Source organism: Panthera tigris, chromosome A2 (genome assembly GCF_018350195.1).
Source record: "Panthera tigris isolate Pti1 chromosome A2, P.tigris_Pti1_mat1.1, whole genome shotgun sequence".
Classification (NCBI taxonomy): Eukaryota; Metazoa; Chordata; class Mammalia; order Carnivora; family Felidae; genus Panthera; species Panthera tigris.
Window position 1 is genome coordinate 134410311 of NC_056661.1, and position 22963 is coordinate 134433273.

The 22963-nt window shown below is 38.2% G+C and overlaps 1 protein-coding gene across 1 annotated transcript in view; it reads left to right on the top strand.

Annotated features, from left to right (window-relative positions):
* The first annotated feature begins 10734 nt into the window (after positions 1–10734).
* CFTR (CF transmembrane conductance regulator) overlaps positions 10735–22963 on the top strand; it is a 182542-nt gene continuing 170313 nt past the window's right edge. The window contains exon 1 of the mRNA XM_007089169.3: positions 10735–10907. Coding sequence (XP_007089231.1) covers positions 10855–10907 — 53 coding nt within the window. The 5' untranslated portion in view covers positions 10735–10854. The remainder of the gene's footprint in view (positions 10908–22963) is intronic.

Genomic DNA, 22963 nt, shown 5'->3' on the forward strand with positions numbered 1-22963 from the left:
CTGATAGACAATAAATTTTAAAATGAGACAGTCTAAGGTTTGTTTTCTTACATAGCCAAGCGAAAGTATATTTTAAAATTAAGTATGAGTGAAAAAAAGAAAAAATAAATTAAGTATGCATGAACATAGAAACAGATTGCAGAAATAGTCCATTTTTCTTGAATTATTCAGATTGTTACAAGCCTCAAATTTGTTTGGGTTTGTGTGTGAATACATTCAGACGATTGAATAGAGGTCTACGCTTTTTCTCCGATCCTTAAATCTAAGTTTATTTTGCATAATTTTTTTTAATCTTCACTTTCTCAAAAGCAAGGAAGATACGACATGAAAATCCGATGGGCTCTTTTTCCCTACTCTGTTTTGGACCAGAAAAATAATTTTCAAGAGTCATTTGCCTTATTATTTAATAAGTGTTAACAAAAAGAATTCCTAAGAACAAGTAGAATCATGAGCAAAGTGGGTCTTGAAAAATATAGCAGTGTAGTTGCAGCTGGTGGCTGGCTCTGAGCCTGGCCATGAGCCTGCAGCGTGGGACTGGGTGTTCCACTGCCTGGCTGTGCTCCAGGGAGCTGTCAGTTGCCGGGTTCCCACAGTGCCAAGCACTAGCAGGTGCAGAAAGGTTCAAGGTTTCTATTCCCCCATAGTGTTGAGGGCATGCAGGTCATCTGACAGTAAACAAGATGAAGCACCCCTGTGGGCCCTGAGGGGCATGAGGAGCGGAGCTCCTGCTCAGCCTTGGGGATTTGACATTTGTCAAATTGTGCGAGAACCTGCTGGGCTCTTCATATGCCTCTGCCTGGCCTCTGAGAGGAGTGAGGAGTTTGCAGAGTCTTCTGGAGAAACAGAGGACTGAGACACTCCCATTTTGGAGGCTTCTAGTGTTCATTTGTTTGTTTGTTTGTTAATATTTATTTACTTTTGAGAGAGCGAGAGAGAGAGAGAGAGAGAGAGAGAGAGCCGGAAGGCACACACAAGCAGGGGGAGGGGCAGAGAGAGAGAGAGGGAGAAGGAGAATCCCAAGCAGCCTTCATGCTGTCAGCATAGAGCCCGACACTGGGCTTGAATTCACGAACCTGTGAGATCATGACATGAGCTGAAATCAAGAGCTGGACAGTTACCTGGCTGAGCCACTCAGATGCCCTTGTTTGTTTGTTTTTTTTTTTTTAAGAAAAAATTGCCAAGATAGAGTTTTAAAAATTGTTTTATATATTCACATCTTAAATATTAATGCTCCTAACACAAAAAATGAAATGCAGTGTGCTGTGGCACTTAATAAGATACGTAAAACTCATAGGATTTATAAGAATATTATCTTCTGATGAAGTACTGGTGGAGGGAGCTGGTTATGGGTCAAATGTTTAAAGTTACCTGATGGGAGTATTTTTCTGTTCCTAACAGGGTATCTTTATGACTATATGTAATGATCTCTGAGAAGATTTTGTTTTCAGTCCCAAAACCAGGGATGGGAAAAGAATGCAGGCCTGCAGCGGGGGCAAAAGAAGGGGAGGTGAAAGAGATTTAGGGAGTTACTGCAGATTTTGCAGGGTTAACGGGAATCCAGAATAAATGAAAGAAACACTGATGCTGGTAATTTCCTCTGGGCTCAGGCAACTAATACTTTGCTTTGTCCATTTAAGTAGCAATTTAGATCCAAGAAGCCCTTTCTTTAAAAGTTGTAGCAGAATTCTGTCCTGTTCACTTTTCCCCTTTCCTGGCAAAGAGCTGGAACACTATAGGCTTTCCAAAAACATTTGTGGAATGGAGTCAGAAAGGCACTTTACTTCACAGGATGCATTCCTTTTGTTTGTTTGTTTTGAAAAAAAATATTTTAAAAGTTTAGACATTTATGGCATAAAATGATTATGACATATATCACCTAAGCTTTTATTCAGTGTTCATGTAAACATACATATACAACTTTTATGTCTCTTTTCACCTACTTCTTGGGATACAAATAAGCTCACACGTCTTTTTAACTTTTAAGTGTTGAAGTTAGCAAGAAGTCCAGAAATCCTATGATGGGTAGGTAAAGGCAACCTTCCAGTTTCATCTGCACAGTGACCCATTTCCCACCAAGCAGTAGGCGTTGGCATTAAACTTTTTCTCTCATGCACGATGTGTCACATTCTCCTGGGGGACCCTTGGTGGCCATATTTAAGCATTTCAATAGAGGTCATCGCAATTCATGAAATAGATTCTGACTTTGTTGACTCTCAAAAGAAAAAGAGAAGAAAAGATTTCCTTCTGTCCTTCCATCCCCATTGATACCTACTTATGTTACATTCCTATAATGAATAGTCCTCTCAATGGATTCTGAAAAAATGAAGAAACAGAAGGAAAATAACACCTCCTTTGTGATAAATACCAATTTTCACCTTAACCAGAGAAGCAAATGGACGCACTGTAAAAGGCAACTCCTCTTAAAACAATTATAAAACCATACAGTTACACACCCAGCCCAGTGATTAAGTGCTCAGCCCCTGAGGTTCATTTCTTGGGGCATCTATTTCTTGGGGCATCTGGGTGGCTTAGTCGGTTGAGCATCTGACTCAATATTGGCTCAGGTCATGCTCTCACAGTTCAAGGGATTGAGCCCATGTTTTTATATATGTTTTATATAGCATTTATATATAAATGTTGCATAAATTATACTATATACTTCAGAAAAAGTTGGTGTATTTTATCGTCATTCTAGTTTACAAATGAAACTGAAGTATAGAAGGTTACTTCTATAGAAAACATATAATTTTGGGGTTTCTGGGTGTCTCAGTTGGCTAAGTATCTGACTCCTGGTTTCGGTCAGGTCATGATTTCACAGTTCATGAGATTGAGCCCCACATTGGCTCTGCACTTTCAGTGCAGATCCTGCTTGGGATTTCTCTCTCCCTCTCTCTCTCTGCCCCTCCCCGGCTTGCTCTCTCTCTCTCTCTCTCTCAAAAAATCAATAAACATTAAAATATTTAAAAAAAAAAGACATAATTTTTTTCTTGTAAAAACAGGATCATGCCCAGCTTAATTTGCTATTATAAAAAATGCAAATTTTATATTCTTAGGTAAAGCTTTGTGACAGTCAAATTTGTTTAGGGGAAAACCATGATACATATTTGTCAATTTGATTTTCTTTAATAGCATGATATGCTTTGTTCCAAAAATGATTTTGACAATTTTCATACATATCTTTAAACATAATTTTTGCATATGTAAAGAAGAGTTCCAGAGTCTTGAGGCACCTGGGTGGTTCAGTTGGTTAAATATCTGATTCTTGGTTTTGGCTCCTGTCATGATCTCATAGGTTGTGAGTTTGAGCCCTGCATTGGACTCTGTGCTGACAGTGCAGAGCCTGCTTGGGATTCTCTCTCTCCTCTCTTTGCCCCTCCCCTGCTCTCTCTCTCTCTCAAAATAAATAATAAATGTAAAAAAAAAAAAAAAAAAAAGGGAGTTCCAAAGTCTTTTGCCATCATTTCATCAGTGCTACCTCTCAACAGCCTTTGAAATGAAGAGGTTCCAGTCTTTCTGGGAGACACGGAGATGTAGGCTGTGGAGGCCAATGAGCCATAGCCACTGATACAGGAATTGCTTGTCCTTTTGACCATATGGATTAATCACCATAGTTTCACCAATCACACTGAACTTGGAGATCAATAAATGGCCAACATAGTGTCCTAAAAGAACAAGCTCTCAGAAACTCTTATCTATGCAGGGTAAGTTAAAGCAAATCAGAACCTGGTAATTTTCAAGTTTCACTTTCCCAGACCGAACAGACTCGCTTGTGTAACTGACTTCATGTTGTGTCCTTAAAATGGTCATAAAATGGTCATAAAAAATGACCATAACATAAATATTTCTGAAAAAATTTATAGCTAAAAATGCTGTCCACGATGTCAGTCAGTGACAATTCTATAAGCCTTTCAATGGCAAACTCTCCCACTGCTGGTGTGCAGGGAGGATGATTTTTATTTCCAGAATATTGGAAAGAGAGAAGGTTTATTCTGTTATTGACAGAATATTTTGCTTATTGACAGAAGGTTTGGACAGAAGCCTAGTGGACGTTGAGGGCCTAGACATTCACAGTCACTTTTAGTTTCTAGGTGCGTTAACAATCTCCCATCGAGTCTCTCTTATTCTTTATCTTACCTTCTTTATTTACATGTTTTTATTATAATTATCTATTTGGGGGGAAAATAGTTATAAATAAGTAACCTGCTGTTCTGTTTAGTGTACTCCACTGCCTTTCTAAATGTAACTCTTCTGTGTAACATATAAATTAGTATGGGGCACAAAGGTGGCTGAGTTGGTTAAGTGCCCAATTATCATTTCGGCTCAGGTCACAATCTCACAGTTGGTGAATTCGAGCCCCAGGTCGGGCTCTGCACTGACAGAGCCCTTCCCCTGCTCTCGCTCCCTTGCTCTAAAAAGTAAATACGGGGGCGCCTGGGTGGCTCGGTCGGTTAAGCACCGACTTCGGCTCAGGTCATGATCTCGCGGTCCGTGAGTTCGAGCCCCGCGTCAGGCTCTGTGCTGAAAGCTCAGAGCCTGGAGCCCGTTTCGGATTCTGTGTCTCCCTCTCTCTGACCCTCCCCCGTTCATGCTCTGTCTCTCTCTGTCTCAAAAATAAATAAATGTCAAAAAAAAATTAAAAGAAAAAAAGTAAATACGTACACTTAAAAAACTTTAAAAAAATAGTATAGAATTCATCTGAAGGAAAAAAATCACCACTTTTCTTGCTAGAGTCCAAATATATAAGACCACACTTTGAACTCTATAGATTGTATCTGGCTTTCAGCAGATATGATATCACTAGTGAAAATTTAGTCTGGTATTATGAATTCCCTTGTTTCTAAAAAAGCTTCAGTAGGAAAATGAAAAGAGAAACTAATATAAATAATGAAACATTTCATAAATAGCAATTTTAGAAAATCCTAGAATTATCAGCTTTTATATTCATGACAAAATTGTAGTGTTCAAAATATTGTTCATAATTGTTCCAGTTTATTAACAGCATTAATAAGTTCTTATTTTATACAGATCGGGGATCTTTAAGATTTCCTTTATGAGGAAGTACCTTTAATTTACAGAAGACCCATCAGGGTGCCAAATTCCATCTGGACACAGTAGTTGGTAATATAACACTGGTGATGAGCTGAAAATTTGAGTAATTAAAAGAGCTTTCAAATGTCATTTCAGTGGAAAAGGAGTGAGGACTTCCACTGTATAAAAATCTAGTTCTGCCTCTAAATTAAAATTATCTTACAGTTGGAAAGCTACCTGAATTTCCCCCTTTTCATCTAGTCTAAATACAAGCAAATAACTTCAGAGGGAGTGAGAGAATCCAATGTTCCTGAGAATTCTTATAGCCTTAGGGAATTCAGTTTTCTGTAGCATTTTGTGAGGTTTTTTGCAATGCTACACTGATTTCTGATTTATCACCAGTAGTATGTAACAATAGTGTCTAAGATTTATTGAGTGCTTATTGAGTTATGAATCCTTTATGTCTGTTATATGCATCATATGTAATTTATTTCATCCATTGATTCTCAGCTAGGGGCAGTTTTGCCCTCCAGGATTTTTGGCAATCTCTGTGGACAGTTTTGGTTGTCATCCTGGGTGTTGGGAGGGTGGGGGGGGTGTAGTTCTACCGGCATTCGGTGTGTAGCAGCTAGAGATGCTGCTAAACATTCTATAATGCACAGGACAGTCCTCCACATCAAAGAATTACCTAGTCCCAAATGTCAGTAGTGCTGAGGTAGAAAGAACCTGACTTAATCCATTCAACAACCCTGTGAAATGGATATTTTTAATATTTTTTGTCATTAAAATGTATATGACATGTGACATTGTATAAACTTAAGGTGTACAAAACATTAATTTGACACACATATATTGTAATATGATTGTCACTGTAGCAATAATTAGCACCTCTATCATTTTACCCAATTATTCTTTCTAATAGTTGGAATAATTCAATTCTAATCTTTTAGTAAGTGTGATGATTGTAGTACAATATTGTTGTCTGTATTTACCTGTGCTGTGCTTCAGAAAAGGGAACTGAGACACAGAAAGGTGACCACACAGCTAAGTAAGTAGCGGTACCAGGATTGAAAATTTAGCTCTTCATTCTCAGAGCCCAAGAAACCTCTTTCTATTTCACTGTGCTACCATCTTCAGAGAATTTTGATGACCACAGGTAGATTCTGAGTTTTGAAGAGTGGAGGTCCTGCCTCATTCTGTACACCTGCCTTAGCAATGAGCTCTTGCTTGATGAAAGATTAATGATAATCATTCATCTCTTGAGAATGTTCAGATTTCCCCTTGAGGATGATATTTTAGCTATTAGGTTAGTAGCCCCAAGAGAAAACTGTTGTTGGATTTCATATACTGTATTACTAAATAAAAGGTGAGTTAAAGGAAAATAAGACATAATTCCTGTCTCCAAGGAGCTTGTGGGGAAAAAGCATTATATATGTATATAAATAAAAGTATGTGTCATGTGTGTTTATAAACAGAATTGTCAGATCACATAGGGTTGAAAGCAGTACAAGTAAATGATATGCTGGCCTACACACGTACCAGAACACGTCTCTCTGGGTCTGAGATGTCTTTGTAAGACTATCATGTGTATATATGTGGTTGGTCATCACTGCAGCACACTGTGGAAGAAGCCTGGCTGCTCTTACCCTTCCAGCTTAGGGAGGTTTATAAGCAGAACCAGCCTGAGCACATGAAGCTAACAAGGCCTTGCCTGTCTTTTTTTTGATGAGCTTTCCTTCCTGATGGAGGTGACTTTTTCCTTTCTCCTTTTACTTTTCCAGTTTTTGGTGCACCCATGGTCACTACCTACTTACCAGTATTTAAACCCATTCTCAGGACAGAATCTGAGGAACACACTCAAATGAAATAGAAAATAATGGATAAGTAAAGTATAGAAAAATTTCACTCTGGTGATATCTAATGGCGGGACTTCAGCCATCATCTGGCAGAGTAAGGAACATGACCAGAAGCTTATCTCATAAGCTTTCATATATTGAGATCATTGGTAGGAAGCATAAGACATTGCTGAACACATAGTAGGTACTAAATAAATGTTGGCTTCCTTTTCTTCTCTTCATCTTTTTTTTTTAATTTTAAGTTTATTTATTTTAAAGTAACTGCCACACCCAGTATGGGGCTTGAACTCACTACTCTGACATCAAGAGTTGCATGCTCTTCTGACTGAGCCAGCCAGGCACTCCTCTTCTTGTTTCTTTTTAACATATCCTTAAAATGATGCTACACAATTTGTACACTAATGTTCATAGCAGTATTGGTCACAGTAACTAAAACCCAAATGTCCATCACTGGATGAATTGATAAGTAAAATGTGATATATACATACAATGGAATATTGCTCAGCCTTAAAAAGGAAAGAAATTCCATAATATGCTACATCATGGATAAACCTTGAGGACATTATGCTAAGTAAAATAAGCCTGTCACAAAAAGACTAATACTGTATGATTCTACCTCTATGGGGGTAGAGTAGCCAAAGTCATGAAGACAAGAAAGTATAATGTGGTTGCCAGGGGCATGGGGGAAGGGAATAATGGAGTGGTATTGTGTAACGGGTATAGTGTTTCAATTTTACAAGATAAAAAAGAGTTGTGGGGATGGATGGTAGTGATAGGTTGCACAACAGTGTGAATGTATTATCCCTGAACTGTACATTTAAAAAATTGTTTAAGATGGTAAATATGATGTTATATGCATTTTAACAGCAATAAAAAATGCCATACAAATGGCTACCTGATCTTTTTTTTTTTTTTTTAAGATTTCTTTATTTTTAAGTAAACTCTACACCCACCATGGGTCTTGGATATATGGATAATGAAGAAACCTGTCCAATGAAAGTGTTACAAAGATTAAAAAAGGCAAAACATGCCATGTATTTGGCATGGTGCTTGGCATATATAGAAGTGCTCAACAAACATAAGCTATTAAAATATTATAATAAAATTTTATGAGTTGATACTTAAGCAGCTTGGAGAGAAGAGCTTCACAGTTTCTTATTACCACTCTATACTTTCATCTTGGCCACTGATCTCTTTCCTCTTTCTGATATCTCAAAGCCACATTTAGGATTTCAGTCTTGACCTTCAGCCACATTTGAACACTTTCCTGGTGCATAAATCTACATTCTCTCATTAGATAGGTACCTAGATGCAAATCTTGAATATCATGGCTCAGTTCATTTGTTCCTATCTGCTAGCAGTATTATTGTTCGGAAAAATAGTGAAATCTTACTTATGCCAAGAACAAATTTGGGATACAATCTTATAGTAAAAACCTATACATGTATGTGTGTGTGTATACACGCTTTAAATGGAATATTATAATTAAATGTCATTTGTTAAAAATATAAAACCAGTAACTATTTGTAGATTTTTGCTTTTTAAAAAAAATTTTTTTTTTATGTTTATTTTTAAGAGTAAGAGAGACCGAGTGAGCAGGGGAGGGGCAGAGAGAGGGAGACAAGAATCCGAAGCAGGGTCCAGCTCTGAGCTGTCAGCACAGAGCCGACATGGGGCTTGAACTCATGGAACGTGAGATCATGCATGACCTGAGCCAAAGTGGGATGCTTAGCTGACCAAGCCACCCAGGCGCACCTAGGTTTTTGACTTCTTGTCTCAGTCCTGAGCAGGTTCTGGCAGGTTTCATGAAACGAATATGAGGAGAAAAAGTGGGTTGGTAAGTGATGGTATATCAATATAGGATGGATGATGTGATTAGAAGCAGTGTTACACACTGGTGGGAGTTGTGGTTTGGAATTAGACCTGAGTTTGAATCTCAGCCCTACCATTACAGGCATTTACTTCTCTTCCCTGTTTCCTTAACCGAAAATTGTGAAAAATAACACCCATTTACATGGTTGTAACAAAGTTTTCATGAGATGATGCCTGGCAAACAGTAAGAATTCAAGAAACAATCATTATTTCATTTATTCTTTCTAGAGGAAGGAGATTGACAAATATTTGGGGTCTTTTCAAACCATATCACTTGGTCAGCTTTTGTGATCTTTGGAACTTGTTAATCCCTTTATTATCACTTGCTCTTTGGTGACAAAGACGAATGGATTACTAATGCATTTCAAAATCTGTTATAAAGCAAACAATAGAGTGGGGGTAGGGAAGTGGATCCTGTGAGTTCAATCACATACCTGGGAAAAGTCAATAATGAGGACAGAGCCTCAACTTGTATGTCACAGTGGAGAGATTTGAAGCCAAGGATCACGAGTTAGAAATGCTGAAGTTCTTTCTTGGTATCTAACTTCATGCATTTTTGTTTATCTCTTTACTCCTATTTACTAGTAAAGTATAGAATAATAAAATTTAAATGTTTGTCCAACTCAAAACTTTAAGATAGAAAGGTGACAATGAGATAAATGCAAAGTTGGAGCTATAAAAACCTGAATGCATTCATTACTTTAAATGCCTGTTCCTTTCTGTTACTGTGAAATGCACGTTTTATTTGTATTCTATTTGGGTGACCACAAATCAACCATGAGGTACTCTACAAGTAAACACCCTTTCCTTAGTTGTAGAGGCAGTAATCAGGTCAAAATGTTTACTTTCATTTGCATTTTTCACTTTAAATTCAAAGTGCCCTTGCTCTTCCACCATAGGATTCAGGACCTAAAAAGTCTTGGCTCTTTAAAACCCATCAGGCAGGCGCGCCGTCCACACAACAAAACGTCGGGGAAGCTAAGGCGCCCACACCTGGGAAAGCTTCGATGCCCTCAGAGAGCCGAAGATGGCGCTTCTGTGAGTCAGCTCGAGGTTAACGCGCTCCTTTCCCTTCAAAGGCCGGATTCCTTTCGGTGTATTAGTCAAGATGTTCTTGCCGACCGAGACTCGGAAATCTATAGGAGGGCGGGTTAGTTTACACACTGTCGATTTGTCATCGTAGTCGCTAGCCCTCAGCAAAGCCTTCCTTCAGAACGCAAGTCCGACTCAGCACTCGGGACAATGAACAAATCGTGAGCGTAAATGACAAAGCGCTCACCTCCCCGCGGGATTTCCACCCCCCCCTCCCCCCGGGAGCGCGTCTCCCAGGGGTCTGAGCCGCACTCACAGCTCGCCTAAGCCTGAAACTAACAGCGTGGTTTGCCTCAGGCACTCAAAGGAAGCGCTGAGGTGAACACAGCAGACGCCGCCGCCGCCGAACTTCCCGGGTCTCTGAGGCTGCGTTTCGATACAGGAGAGACACATTCCGTTCCCCCTTCAGAATGCACCTCGCCAGCGCAACCCGAGCCCGGCTAGGCTCTCGGAAGAAGGCTCGGAAGTTGTCGGCCGCACGCCCCGCGTCCCGCGGAACCTGGCGCGGAGGAGGGTGCCGGAGGCTGCCCGGGGGACGGTTCTGCTCCCGTCGGGCGTCGGAGGCCGGACACGGAGGGCGGCCGCGACAGGCCCCCGCTTGCGGGCCGGGCTGGGGCTGCACGGTACGCACGCGGGCCTGGAAGGAGCGCGCGCGAGGGAGCCCGGCTGGGAGAATGGGCCACGGGAGGCGCGGGGCAGCCGAGGAGGGAAGGAGACGAGAAGAAGGAGCGCTCGGGGAGCGCAGAAGGTGGAGGAAGCGGCTGGGGCAAATTGGGGGCTGGACCAGGCAGCGCACAGTCTTTAACCTGGGCAGGGGAGGCGGGGGAAGGAGACAGGAAAGGGGAGGTGTGTGGGGTAGCGGTGGGTGGGGGGAGTTGGAAGCAAATGACATCACTGCGGGTCAGAGAAAAAGGGGCGAGCAGCCTGCGCCAGAAGAGTAGGGCGTTTGGCATTAGGAGCTGGAGCCCAGCCTGCCCCAGCAGGGACCCCGACGCGCGCAGAGACCATGCAGAGGTCGCCTCTGGAAAAGGCCAGCGTCCTCTCCAAACTTTTTTTCAGGTGAGGGGGGGTGTCCTGCAGAATTTCGGAAGGACACGTGCCCACGAAAGCAGAGGGCGTGTGTATGGGCTGGGTTTTGGGGAAAGAGGGATAGGTTTTTTGTTTTTGTTTGTTTGTTTGAAAGATGCGCTGTCATTCATTGTTTTGGAGGAGAACGTGGATTTTGTGAATAAAATAGAAAACGTTAGGAGATTAAAGAATGAACTGAAGCCAGTTGTTTGGAAGCAGAGCTTTAGCTTAACTTTGAAGGCTGAACTACTTGCACCTGGAAGTCTACTCTCAAGCCCCCATGTGCTACTGTGCAACTGTTCTCTAAGGTTTTTCTAAGAAATGAATGAGTTAAAAACTTGTTGATAAGAAATACTTAAGTTTGGTCCCTTGTTTCCCCCACTTCATCATGCCTTGGAAACTTAGATGTCTTTTAGCATACATATTGCAAGCGCCATGTTTACTTATAGCAGGTGCGCAGAAAACATTCGTTGACTCAAATTTGAACTTTTTTTTTTTTTAGGGGAGAAGGGTCAAGTGGGTGATACGAGCTTAAATCAGGTTTTTATTGTTATGATACTGAATAAGTCTAACAAGTGTTGGCCACAATTCCATTATTCTTTTAAGGATGAAGGCAAATCCTTTGAAGTATCTTTCTTAAAAAAGTCAAGTCTACAAGTTATACATTTTTAAAGGAGGGGGGAGGGTGTTAGAATTATCATGAAAAAGTGAAGCCACGGGACTAGATACTGAAGTTATACCCAACTGACGTGTAATAAATTATACTCTTATCCTACTTGGCAAGTGATGAGCCATAAAAGCTTGCAAACTTCGTCTAGTGATATTTTTAAAAACAGAGTCTAAGTTCAGAGTCTTAGGCAAAGTGTAATTAGATGTAGCATTTTAAATTTGAAGTGTTCTTTGGATATCGTGTCTACTTTGTTCCTGTTATACTGTGTGAATGAATGAATAGGTACAGCTCTCGCGGAATATTACTTGACTCATACTTATCCAATGAATCAGCATACTTAGGTATCAGAAAAGCCAAATATAAATATGCCCATATGTGAGTGTGGGAAAGGAGCTTTCATATCTTTCTATGTTTTATTCTCTGCATGTGCAGTAAGCATGGAGCTCACGTGCTAAGGAAAGGCCATTGTCCATTGAAGTAAAGCACCTTCCTGTGGGCAGGAAAGAAGGACTTTACTCTTTAGAATTACCTTCTGTATTTATGTTTTCAGCACCCTTTGTTACTCCATCTATAAAAAGTAGGATTTATTTTCCTACTACTTACAAAATCAGAATGCTACTTGACATAAACTGTAGACTTTTTAGTAGAGCATATTGAGCAACGTAAGTGCCAATCAGTCTAAAAATGAAGTTTTCAGAAAAATAAATATCCTTTGGATGCTTCTAGGTACTAAGGAACTTTTAATTAGCACATTGTTGATTTAAATTAGATCACTTGATCTACAAAGTATTTTTTTTTATTGATCATCTTATAAATTTTAGTATAGTTTCAAAAAAAAAAAGCTCTGGTTGATTTGTTTAAAAAATGTATTATAATGGCTACTAAGATTAAGAGCATACTCATTCCTGTTCTCCAAACTATTTCATAATAAATGGCTCTAAGAAGAGGTGTGTTTTAAAAAGTTAAGTTCCTACTATTTATAGGAACTGACAATCACCTAGAATAGCAGTGATTTATAAACTTTCTTCTCAGTTTTAATTCTGAAAGAGTAAGAAATTTATTTTCTGCATTGGGGTAGCTAATAGTGTTTAGTGATCAAGGCGTTAGACTTTAGATTCAAATTGTTTAGATTCTGCTGTGTGACCTGAGGCAAGTCCTTTACCATCTTTGTGTTTGTGTGACTTGACCTTTAAAACTTGGAGACTAAATAGGACCTATGTTATAGGGGTTAATCAGTTGAGAAAATGCATGTAAAGAGCTTAGCCCAGTACATGTTTAGCTATTATCATATTTTTACATTCATTACAATATCAAGTACTTTGTTTATATAAGATCCTCAATGCTTTGTTGAATATAACTTTGTGACACTTTGTAAGAATGGGCCTGGATGAAAATTTAATTTAGGTAAAATCTCATCTAGCATGCCCTTATTAGATATACGTGGAAAAAATCATATTTTTATATCATAAGGTTGTTAAATGTTTTAGAATGTAACTTTCTGAATATGATCCTTTCATTTTCAGAGTCATCAAAGTAAGGTTATGATGGTCTGGGTTATAGATCATATTAAATTTCTCTTTCATTGTTTAGGTTTTATTATTGAAGAAGCTAATAAAGTTTGGGATAAATTTAAGTACTGTCTTAATTTTGCATGGGCTTTACACCCAGTACAAAATGTGAAAGACATCTGATGTTTTAAGTATCTTGAATTTTAGTCATGGCATCCATACCAGGAGTCTAGATCTATGCTTGAGGAATTGTCAGAGCCCCACAGAATCCAAGTGTACAATGCCACAGATTCTTACGAAACTGAGTGGGGCTCCTGATAAACTCCACAGAGAAGTCTCAAATAAGACCAAAGAATAAATACAGTAATATTAGGATTGAAGGCCAAGAATTACATAAGTCTCAGGTTAATAATAAGATTATTTGAGATACTTTTGTAACAATTAAACACAAATTTATAAGAGGCTTTTAAACAAATAAACTATAATTTACTTTTTAGAATGGGTGTGGTGAATCAAAATAGCTACCAGTGAAAACCAAGCTCTTGAATTCTAAACATTCTGCCATTGATCAAAATACTTTTGGATTCTTTTTATGAAATTACCGTTAAAAACAGCAATACAAGTTTCTTCTCATGGGTATATAGTAGCTTCATTACTTTTTAGCCATTATTTCTAGTCATAGCTTCCATTAGGTTAATAGTCCTATTACCCACACTGCTCACTTGAACATGCTTATCAATGACTTGACTATATCTCAAAATCAAGTCCACCCTGAAAGTATAAAGATTCTTCATCATAATTTGCTTTGTTAACAGCCAAGTGCTACTTATGTTTAGGTATCATTCAAAAATATGTATTGCAGGGGCGCCTGGGTGACTCAGTTGGTTAAGCGTCCGACTTCAGCTCAGGTCATGATCTCACGGTCCGTGGGTTCGAGCCCCGCGTCGGGCTCTGTGCTGACAGCTCAGAGCCTGGAGCCTGTTTCAGATTCTGTGTCTCCCTCCCTCTCTGCCCCTCCCCCACTCATGCTCTGTCTCCCTCTGTCTCAAAAATAAACATTAAAAAAAATTTTTTTAAATATGTATTGCAAGACTTAAAGACATTAAGTATTTGAGCAACAGAAGCATAATTACAATAAGTTTATAATGAAAGAACCATGAAGACAGTTTTGAAGAGGGCCATACTTGTTTGATTACATAAATTATAGCACATTGTAAAAAAAATCCATTACAGTGATTTTATATTTACATTTCATTACTTGTTTGTAAGGCAGATGGGAATCTAAAATTATGGCAGTCATAAATATTTTTGCATTTTGTTGGTGGGTATTCATAGAACTGCTACCAAGAGAGACCAGTTGGCCGCTCAAACAAAGGTCTAGTCCTATCCTACTCAATACACATGCATTATCTCAGGTTTGCCTCTCAGACAAAGCTTAGACTATTTGAACCGAAAGAAGTGGATGCATGAAACAAAGGCCAATATGAGATGCACAATTTCTATTGAGTTGTACATCTGCCATGAAGGCCTAAATGACATGAGCCCATTTAGTCAGTCCACAAATGTCATCCAGGGAGGACAACCCGGGGTTTCCATGTACTTTCTTGGCTTTGTCTCCTGTAGGAACTGAAGGAGAACACTGTTGGAACAGAGGCCCCTTTCCCTTGGACACTGTTGCCTGAACACTGACAAATGTTGACTCCCTACACTTAATCTTCCTTTGTATCTAAACACCTTTTGCTGATCATGTTTTATGATACAGTTCAGATTTTCCAACCTGGGATATGTGTCAATTTTGATTTAACTTTCAGAATTCTCAGTGTCTCTTTTGCATGATAGGACCAAAATTGTAATTATATGTATTTTAACATATAAAACATATATATATATATACAATTCAAGTTTCTTTTAGTTAATTTTGCTAGTTTAAAAATTCCTCCTTGGTTTTGAAGTGTATTTCAATAGTTTTTGTATGCTGGTTCAAATTATTGGCACTCTAGGAGTATTCTTATACACATAACACATAGGAGATGGTGTAGCTTTAATGTTCAATTCTTTGTTAAAGAGAGAAGTGGAATCTATTTTTCTTAACTCCTTCATCAATATTTTATGTTTGATGTGACAACCAAAATATCCCTCAGAGCCAACTAATACACTAGGGAAATCATGGTTTTTCAGTTTTACATTTATGTTTTGTGGGAGGAAGTAGGACTTAGTAAGATAATATTCAAGGTATAAATGTTCAAACTTGTTTAAAAGACCCGTAAATGAGCCCCATTCTAATATGTATTATTACTGCTAGTGTTGTCTCACAGGAACCTGTAATTTCAGTGTGATACAGCTATGATATAAGTATAGGATTGCAAAACCGTCAGGGAAGGGTGTTAACCATTTAGCATGCAGCTATATGTTGTTTGTCATATTTTTAAAAACACCTCTGACTCAGCAGCAATTTTGGCAATTTTGATTCCACTGATTCCTGACGCATCTGTGTAGAGCACTTCCCTGGAACAAAATCCCTGAGATGCAATGAGGTCAAGGGGGGAAAACAGATAATGATGGAGTCTGATCATGGACCTTGACTGAATGTTTAATTTGTAAAATATGTTGGGTGCCTTATTACAGAGCAAAACATTACTATTTCAGGTGTTTCTCATCAGCTCTGACGAATTTACCTGGTAGTTGTTTAAGAGGGAAATTAGCATTACAAAGTGCCTTTACTATTGAGCTTTGTGTGAGAAAGGAGCTCAGGCTTCTTTTAGCAAGAAACCTGTAAAAATTCAGTTAGATTGCTTGGTGTGGGGAATGAATGTATTTCTTCTAGAGCTCTGAAAGATTTGACTTTCACAGCTGTTTCCAAGTGGCAAGGCTTGTCAAGCTTGCTATTCTCTTTGCAGCTCTATTAGCTTATTACTGTCTTTTAACAGTAATAACTGTCTTTTAACAGTAATAAGTCTTTTAACAGTGACTATTTCAAATTGGAAAGTCCTGGATGTCAGGGCCTTCCATGAGTCGTTTAATATAGCATTCAGACCATTTTAAGACTCTTGCATGTAGTGGTTTAATAAATAGTTCTTTTTTAAAAAATTGTTAACGTTTATTAATTTTTGAGAGAGAGAGTGCATGCACACGTGCTGGGGAGGGGCACAGAGAGAAAGGGAGACAGATCTGAAGCAGGCTCCAGGCTCTGAACTGTCAGCATGCGGGACTCCAAGTCACAAACTGCAAGATCAAGACCTGAGCTGAAGTCAGACGCCCAACTGACTGAGCCACCCAGGCACGCCAATAGATAGTTCTTTGTGATGATAATGATTTCACAGCGATCAACCTTGGAGACTTACAGATACTATAGATTGAAGACATTCGGTAGTCTTGTAATGCACCATCATTCTCATAAAAAGGGGTCAATGAAAACAGGGCTGTGGATAGAGTTTTAACACTCCGAATAATTATTCTGTCAGATTTTTCTTGTGTCCCTTTATGGCCAGGACTTAGCCTTTCTTGGGGAACCCTGCTTGCTAGTTCTTTGCTCGTGAGATAAAGTAATGATTTAAAGATCTTATTGTTAGGATTCTCAGCCCTGAAACTGGGCTTTACTCTGATATGATCAGAGAAATCTCCCATAGTCTGCCTCAAGGAGTTGAATCAGTACTTCTTTGAAGGTCATGATTCAGGAGAGCTTGGAGAATGCCCTAATTCATTGATTCACCATCTGGTGTATTCTACGCAGGGCATTAATAAAGTTGAGATGGACAAGAAAGAAATTGGTGCTGCCTTTGTGGAATGAAATCTCTGAAACCCAGAGTCTCAAGGGCTTATAGAAACACTCTATGGGGCATCTAATCCAGTCTAAAGCTGGTTAAGGAAGTCACTTAGAGAAGTGATTCTTGAATTGACACCTAAACAAGATTATCCAGGGAGGGTGGGGATGGGTTAGGAAAAATGTAAACACAGAAGCAGCAGACTTTGTAGAGGACTGGCAGCAAGAGTGAGCAAGACACCTTCAAAGAATACGGAAACATTCCCTGTGACTGGAGCATAACATGTGTGACAGATTTGTGGGAGATGGGTCTTGAAACTCTAGCAAGGGCCTGGTTCTAAGGGGCTTGGTGAGCTTTGTTTGGGTTTTATCATATTGGAAGTGAAAAGCCATGGATTTCAAGCAGAGGAGTGACATGACTAGTAAAAAGTTGTTGCAGTTTTGCCAAGGAAATGGTGAGCTCTAGGGATAGAAACATGGATTTGAAAGACATTTGGTGCGTGATGATGACGATTGTGGGTGAGATTGATTTGGAGAAGGCTTGGGGTCGGGGTGGAGGCCAAGTGGACCCTAGGCTTCTCTTTAAGGTTAAAAAGGAAATGATGCATACAGCTCAAGACCAGGTAATATAGTTATTTGAAAATATATTAAAAGTGTTTTCTAGCTTGAGGTAAGCAAGATTAAGATGTCTCAGGTGACAGAATGATAAATACTGCCCTCACGCTGTTCAGTAAAGTCCAGGGTGGTGTCCAGGCAAGGATTTGAAGTGGCTGCTTGTTTGGCTTTATTGTGCTATGGAGTCCCCTCGAGAGTGTGTCAGGAGTAATTAGCTGTGTTATGGAAACACACAAGTTAAGATCTACTTAGAAATTCTAGGAGTACCGGGTGGCTCACTCGGTTGAGCATTGGACTTTTGATTTCAGCTCAGGTCATGGTCCCAGGGTTGTAGGATGAAGCCCTGCATCAGGCTCTACGCTAATAGCACATGCTTAGGATTCTCTTTCTCCCTCTCTCTGCCCTTCCCGTGCTCGTGTGTGTGTGTGTGTGTGTGTGTGTGTGTGTGCACTCTCTCTCTCAAAATAAATAAATAAACATTAAAAAAAAAGAAATTCTACTTAAAACTCTCCTACTACCCTGCGCCCTCCAAACCCACCAATGACGTCTGAAGTGCTCTCACCCTACTCCATTCAAATTTCACTCCTTTTGCAGTAGTTTTTACACATCTGATTTCTGTGATCCTAGACATTCAAGAAGGAGGTATGAAAATCTGCTGGGGCTTCAGATATTATCTGCAGTGATGAAATACGTAAGAGCACACCTACTATCATGAAATATTTTTGTGTGTGTGTTCATAAAAGATTCCCATTACTCTGGAAAAGATTAGGTATCATTGTTTCAGGTTAAAACTTTGAGTCTGTTAAAATACACAGAGCTCTCTTTCCTAATACTGCCTACTGAGCTTCCACTAAATCCACACCCACCCCCCAAATGCCTAGTGATGTTCTTAACTTGAAGTTCTTAACTTAAGAGAGGGCCCCACAAAATTTAATCTGGTGCCAGTCAGATCAACATGTGAAAATTAAGCCAAAAGGGCAGAATCCCAGAGGACTGACAGCTGTGTTTAGAAGGAGTTCGAGGCCAGACTTTAGAGCCCAGTGTTGGTTGTGGGAACAAGAAAAGGAAGCCCCTGCTAGTGGGGGTTAGCAGTCCTACTTCTAGAGGCAGCATCCTGGAGAAACTTTATAGAAAGCTTATTTGCACATTTTGTTTATCTTAAACATCTTTGGGAATTCTGGAAAATAAAGCTACAATAACAAAGCTTTACTTTTTCAACCAAAGTTCATTGCTTTACATTAGATCAGGGTTTGGCAAACTTTTTCTGTAAAAGGCCAGATAGTAAGTTTTCAACGCTGTGGGCTGTGTGGTTCTGCCATTGTGTGGGAAAGTAACCAGAGACAATATGCAAACAAATGGGTATGGCTGTGTTTCTATAAAACTTTATTTATGGGCACTGAAATTTGAATTTCATATAGTTTTCACATCACAAAATATTCTTTTTAAAGTCAATTGCAATAAGCTTCAAAATATACAGCTTTAAAATTACTCAAAGATCTAGAAAATGTTTTCAAGGGTCATATGTGATTAACATTATTGTTATTCAGTAATTTAGTAATTTTAAAAAGTGAAACAAACATGCAAAATGGACTTTTCAGAAGAGGAAAATATTAGCTTAGCAGCTGTTAGTTAATTTCTCAGAATTGTTTTGTCTTCTAGGAATCTATTGACCATTTCTTCTTTACTTCCTGTTTGCATATGCATCTTTTGATGTGTCCTTCAAGGCCGAGCCTCTTACCCATTTTTTTGGTACCAAGCACCTGTCTGACTCCCTGGCATAATAAATAGGCCCTTAAAATATACTTGTTGAATTGACTAAAACTTGACTAATTCAGTTTAAGGATATAGTGCTAAAATGTGATTTTTGATGGAAATATAAAAACTTGTAGATATGGAACTTAAACTTTGGTATTCTGAAGATAAAATGTTTAATTTTGAATAAAAATATTAGTTTTATCAAGTCCATGTGTTCTGAAGTATAATATAAAATAGGAAAATCTGTTTCTTTCTTATGTAGTTTACAGGACTTTATAGAAAGATTCCGGCTTAGTATAGTAACATTTTTCTTCAGAAGATCAACAATAACCAACTTTGCCATAGATAGACTTTTCCTTCAAAATATTTTTCTCTTCATATCTTATGTTAGTATTCAGGGTCCCTGATAATTAAATTTTAAACCAGGTTATTAAAATGATTATTTCCAAAGTTTCTTCCTAATTGTATGTACTGCAATTTAGTCTTTTTTAAAAAAAAGGCCTTTAATTCATTTAAGTCTTGGACCTCTGAATACATTTTTTTAATAAAATTAATAAGTAGGCTGATGAAATATGTATTACCAAAAAGCACGTATACCTTTCAACTCAAAGATAGGGTCGGCTTCTAAAAACTCACATTAGCCTTATTTCTACCCCTTTCACTTAATATATAATAGGGCTACTCTCTTTTATTGATAAAAGTCAATGTATAGCTTGTATATATGCACTGTGAACAAAAGGGCATAAAGCAAATAAATCCCCCATAATGATTTGATTATGGAGTCCATTGGGACCAACATCATTAAAACATACATTAGGTATTTACATAAATCTGTTAATTCAGAGCATTATATATATATATATATATATATATACACACACACACAAAAAGAGAGAGACAGACCAAGAAACAGACTCTTACCAGAGGCGAGGTTGTGGAGGGATGGGTTAAATAGGTGATGGGGACTAAGGAGTGTACTTGTCCTAATGAGCAATGACTAACTGATGTATGGAAGTGTTAGATCACTATATTGTACACTTGAAACTAATATTACATTGTATGCTAACTGGAATTTAAGTAAAAAATATATACATATGTACATGCACCTACACTGAGATCTAAAATTTTATTCACATATTAAAGAGTTTATAAAACTGATGAAATTAAAGATCAGAGGTAGCCATCACAATAGCATTAGAATACATTTCATGTAATGGAATTTTATTAGCTAGAAAGACAATCAACTATGAAGTGAACTCATTAATGTAAAAGTGGTAAATTTAAAATACATACGTGATTTTCAGTCATTCATTCATGCACAAATGCATGCATTTATTTGACATAAATATTGAGTGTCTAGAGTGTCCCAGGAATATAGTACTTTGAAAACTTAGAACACATATCAAAACTTATTATACATTCTAACTATTCTTCTTGTATTAGAATTTTCATGTTAATATTTTTATTGATAATTTTTTTCACTTTAGAGCACCAAGGCCATGATGCAATGAAGGGAACTTAAGCTTTTTATTGATTTATAAAATTGACTGAATAAGGATCATCTCACATAATAAAATAAAGTCAACAATATAATTTCTTGACAAAAATTGTTTGATGTGTTCTTTAAAATTTTAAAAAATATTTCCTGTGAGATATAAAGATAAGATGATTACATTTAGAAATGTATATTGGATTGAATCCTTGAGCAGAGTCTTTGGATCCGTTGAGGTGTTAACTTGGCAATTTTTTGAACTCTGATTCAATTGTTTTTGCTGTTGCTAAGGGTAGCAACACAACTCATGTTTTTCCCAAGTCGCACTCTGTCACTCCAACCCCTATTACTGCAGAGTAGAGTCAAATTTTGGGATTAGTAGATATGTATAAATTATTATGAAAACACAATGAGCCACCAAATCTGCTTCTGAAAATTTGATCAAAGTTTAGTTATTCTGTTGAAAGGGAAATCTAACTAGAAATAGGATAAATAAATTGTTCAGCTAAATACATATGTTCTCAAAATGAGGAGGCTCTTCATCATTAACAGTATTTCTATAGCTTTCGGGAGGTACATCTCAAACTATGGTCTGCCATCTACCTGCTTTAAAAAAGATTGATATATTATTAAATTAATTATTAATTTAATTAATTTATTAAATTATATATATATATATATCACATCAAATATGCAGATTCCTAGATCCCACTCCATCCCTACTAAGTCAAAATCCGTGGGAGGGGGCAACCTCATTTTTTTTCAACATTCCAGGTGACTCTTTTTGCCTACTGAAGTCTGTAAACCATTATGTCAGTCTTAGGAAAATGGGTTTAAATGGCCCAACTCCTGCTTCTCAACCTTAGTAAAAGAAAAAAATAAAACAACAAAAACTAGAGTTGAGGACAAATGATAGATTCCACCACATAATCCTACGATGGGGGATTTGGAAGTGAATCCATCTTCTCCCAGTGCTATGAACCTTCTCTCTCCCAACATTCCTCTTTTTCAACCTTAGTGTCCAAGGAAGGGAATTTTGAAAGTTCACCATATTTTTCAGTAAATTAACAATAGAAACACATAGTTTAATGTGTCACAGAATTCAGAATTTCCTCTTCTATAATTCCTGAAATCTGTAGTTTTGTCTTCCAGTACCTGCTGACATTTACTGAGCACTTTCCATGTACCAGGGATTGCCTGTATTACCTCAGTGAGCTCTTCAATTCTAAACAGATTCTACTTGTAAGAAATGTGTGGTTTAGAAAGGTTGTAAAGAGTTTATGCAAGGTCACCTAGCTATTACTAAGCTAATTACTGTGAAGTCAAGATGTGTATTTATATTGGTCTAAATCCAGAACTCTACTCTTTTTTTTTTTACATTTATTTTTGATGTTTGTTTGTTTGTTTTTTTGAGAGGGAGAGAGAAAGAGATGTGCGAGTAGGGGAGGGGCAGAGAGAGAGGGAAACAGAAGATTCAAAGCCAGCTCTGCACTGAGAGCAGAGAGCCCAATGCGGGACTCAAATTCACAAACTGTGAGATCATGACCTGAGCCAAAGTCTGACGCTTAACCAACTGAGCCACCCAGATGCCCCCAGAATGCTACTCTTAACCAGTGCATCACTAGACTATCCAAAAGTCTAGAATGAAATTGGCGAATGCTATAATTTCACTTAATTTTTAAAATAGATTTTCTTAATTTTCTTGTCTCTGAAATTTATTATTTTTTGATACAAGCATTATAAAAATATTTAAATAATGCATTAGACTCTGTTCTTCTTGGAAGTGCCAGGAACATGCCTTTCCACTGATGCTTTGTTTAGATCCATGTGACAAGCTCCTTGGGGTAGTGGGGAATGAAAAAGAGGATGGGGAGGGGGAGGAAAGGGCATTGTCTTAGGTTAATGAGGCCTTTAAAATTCTAAATGTCCAGTTGAAGAGTGAAAGATGTGGTCAGCCAAAAGCATGCCAATAGCCAACCACTGTTACATGGGAATAGCTCAGTTGTACAAAACCAGACTGCGCTTCTTATCCTGATTTGTTCCATCCAGGTACTAGCCATCACCCTTCTTTTTTTTTTTTTTTCTTTTTTTTTTTCTCATTTTCCAAATCCACCTTCCTGTCATTTTCCTTTTCATTAAAACTACTGCTCCAGGCCTTCTGTTGAGTTTTTACATCCACTCTTCCTATTATCGACTTTAGACCTCAGCTGTGTTCTGGGTTCAATGACTTCAGTGTTCCCCTCACCA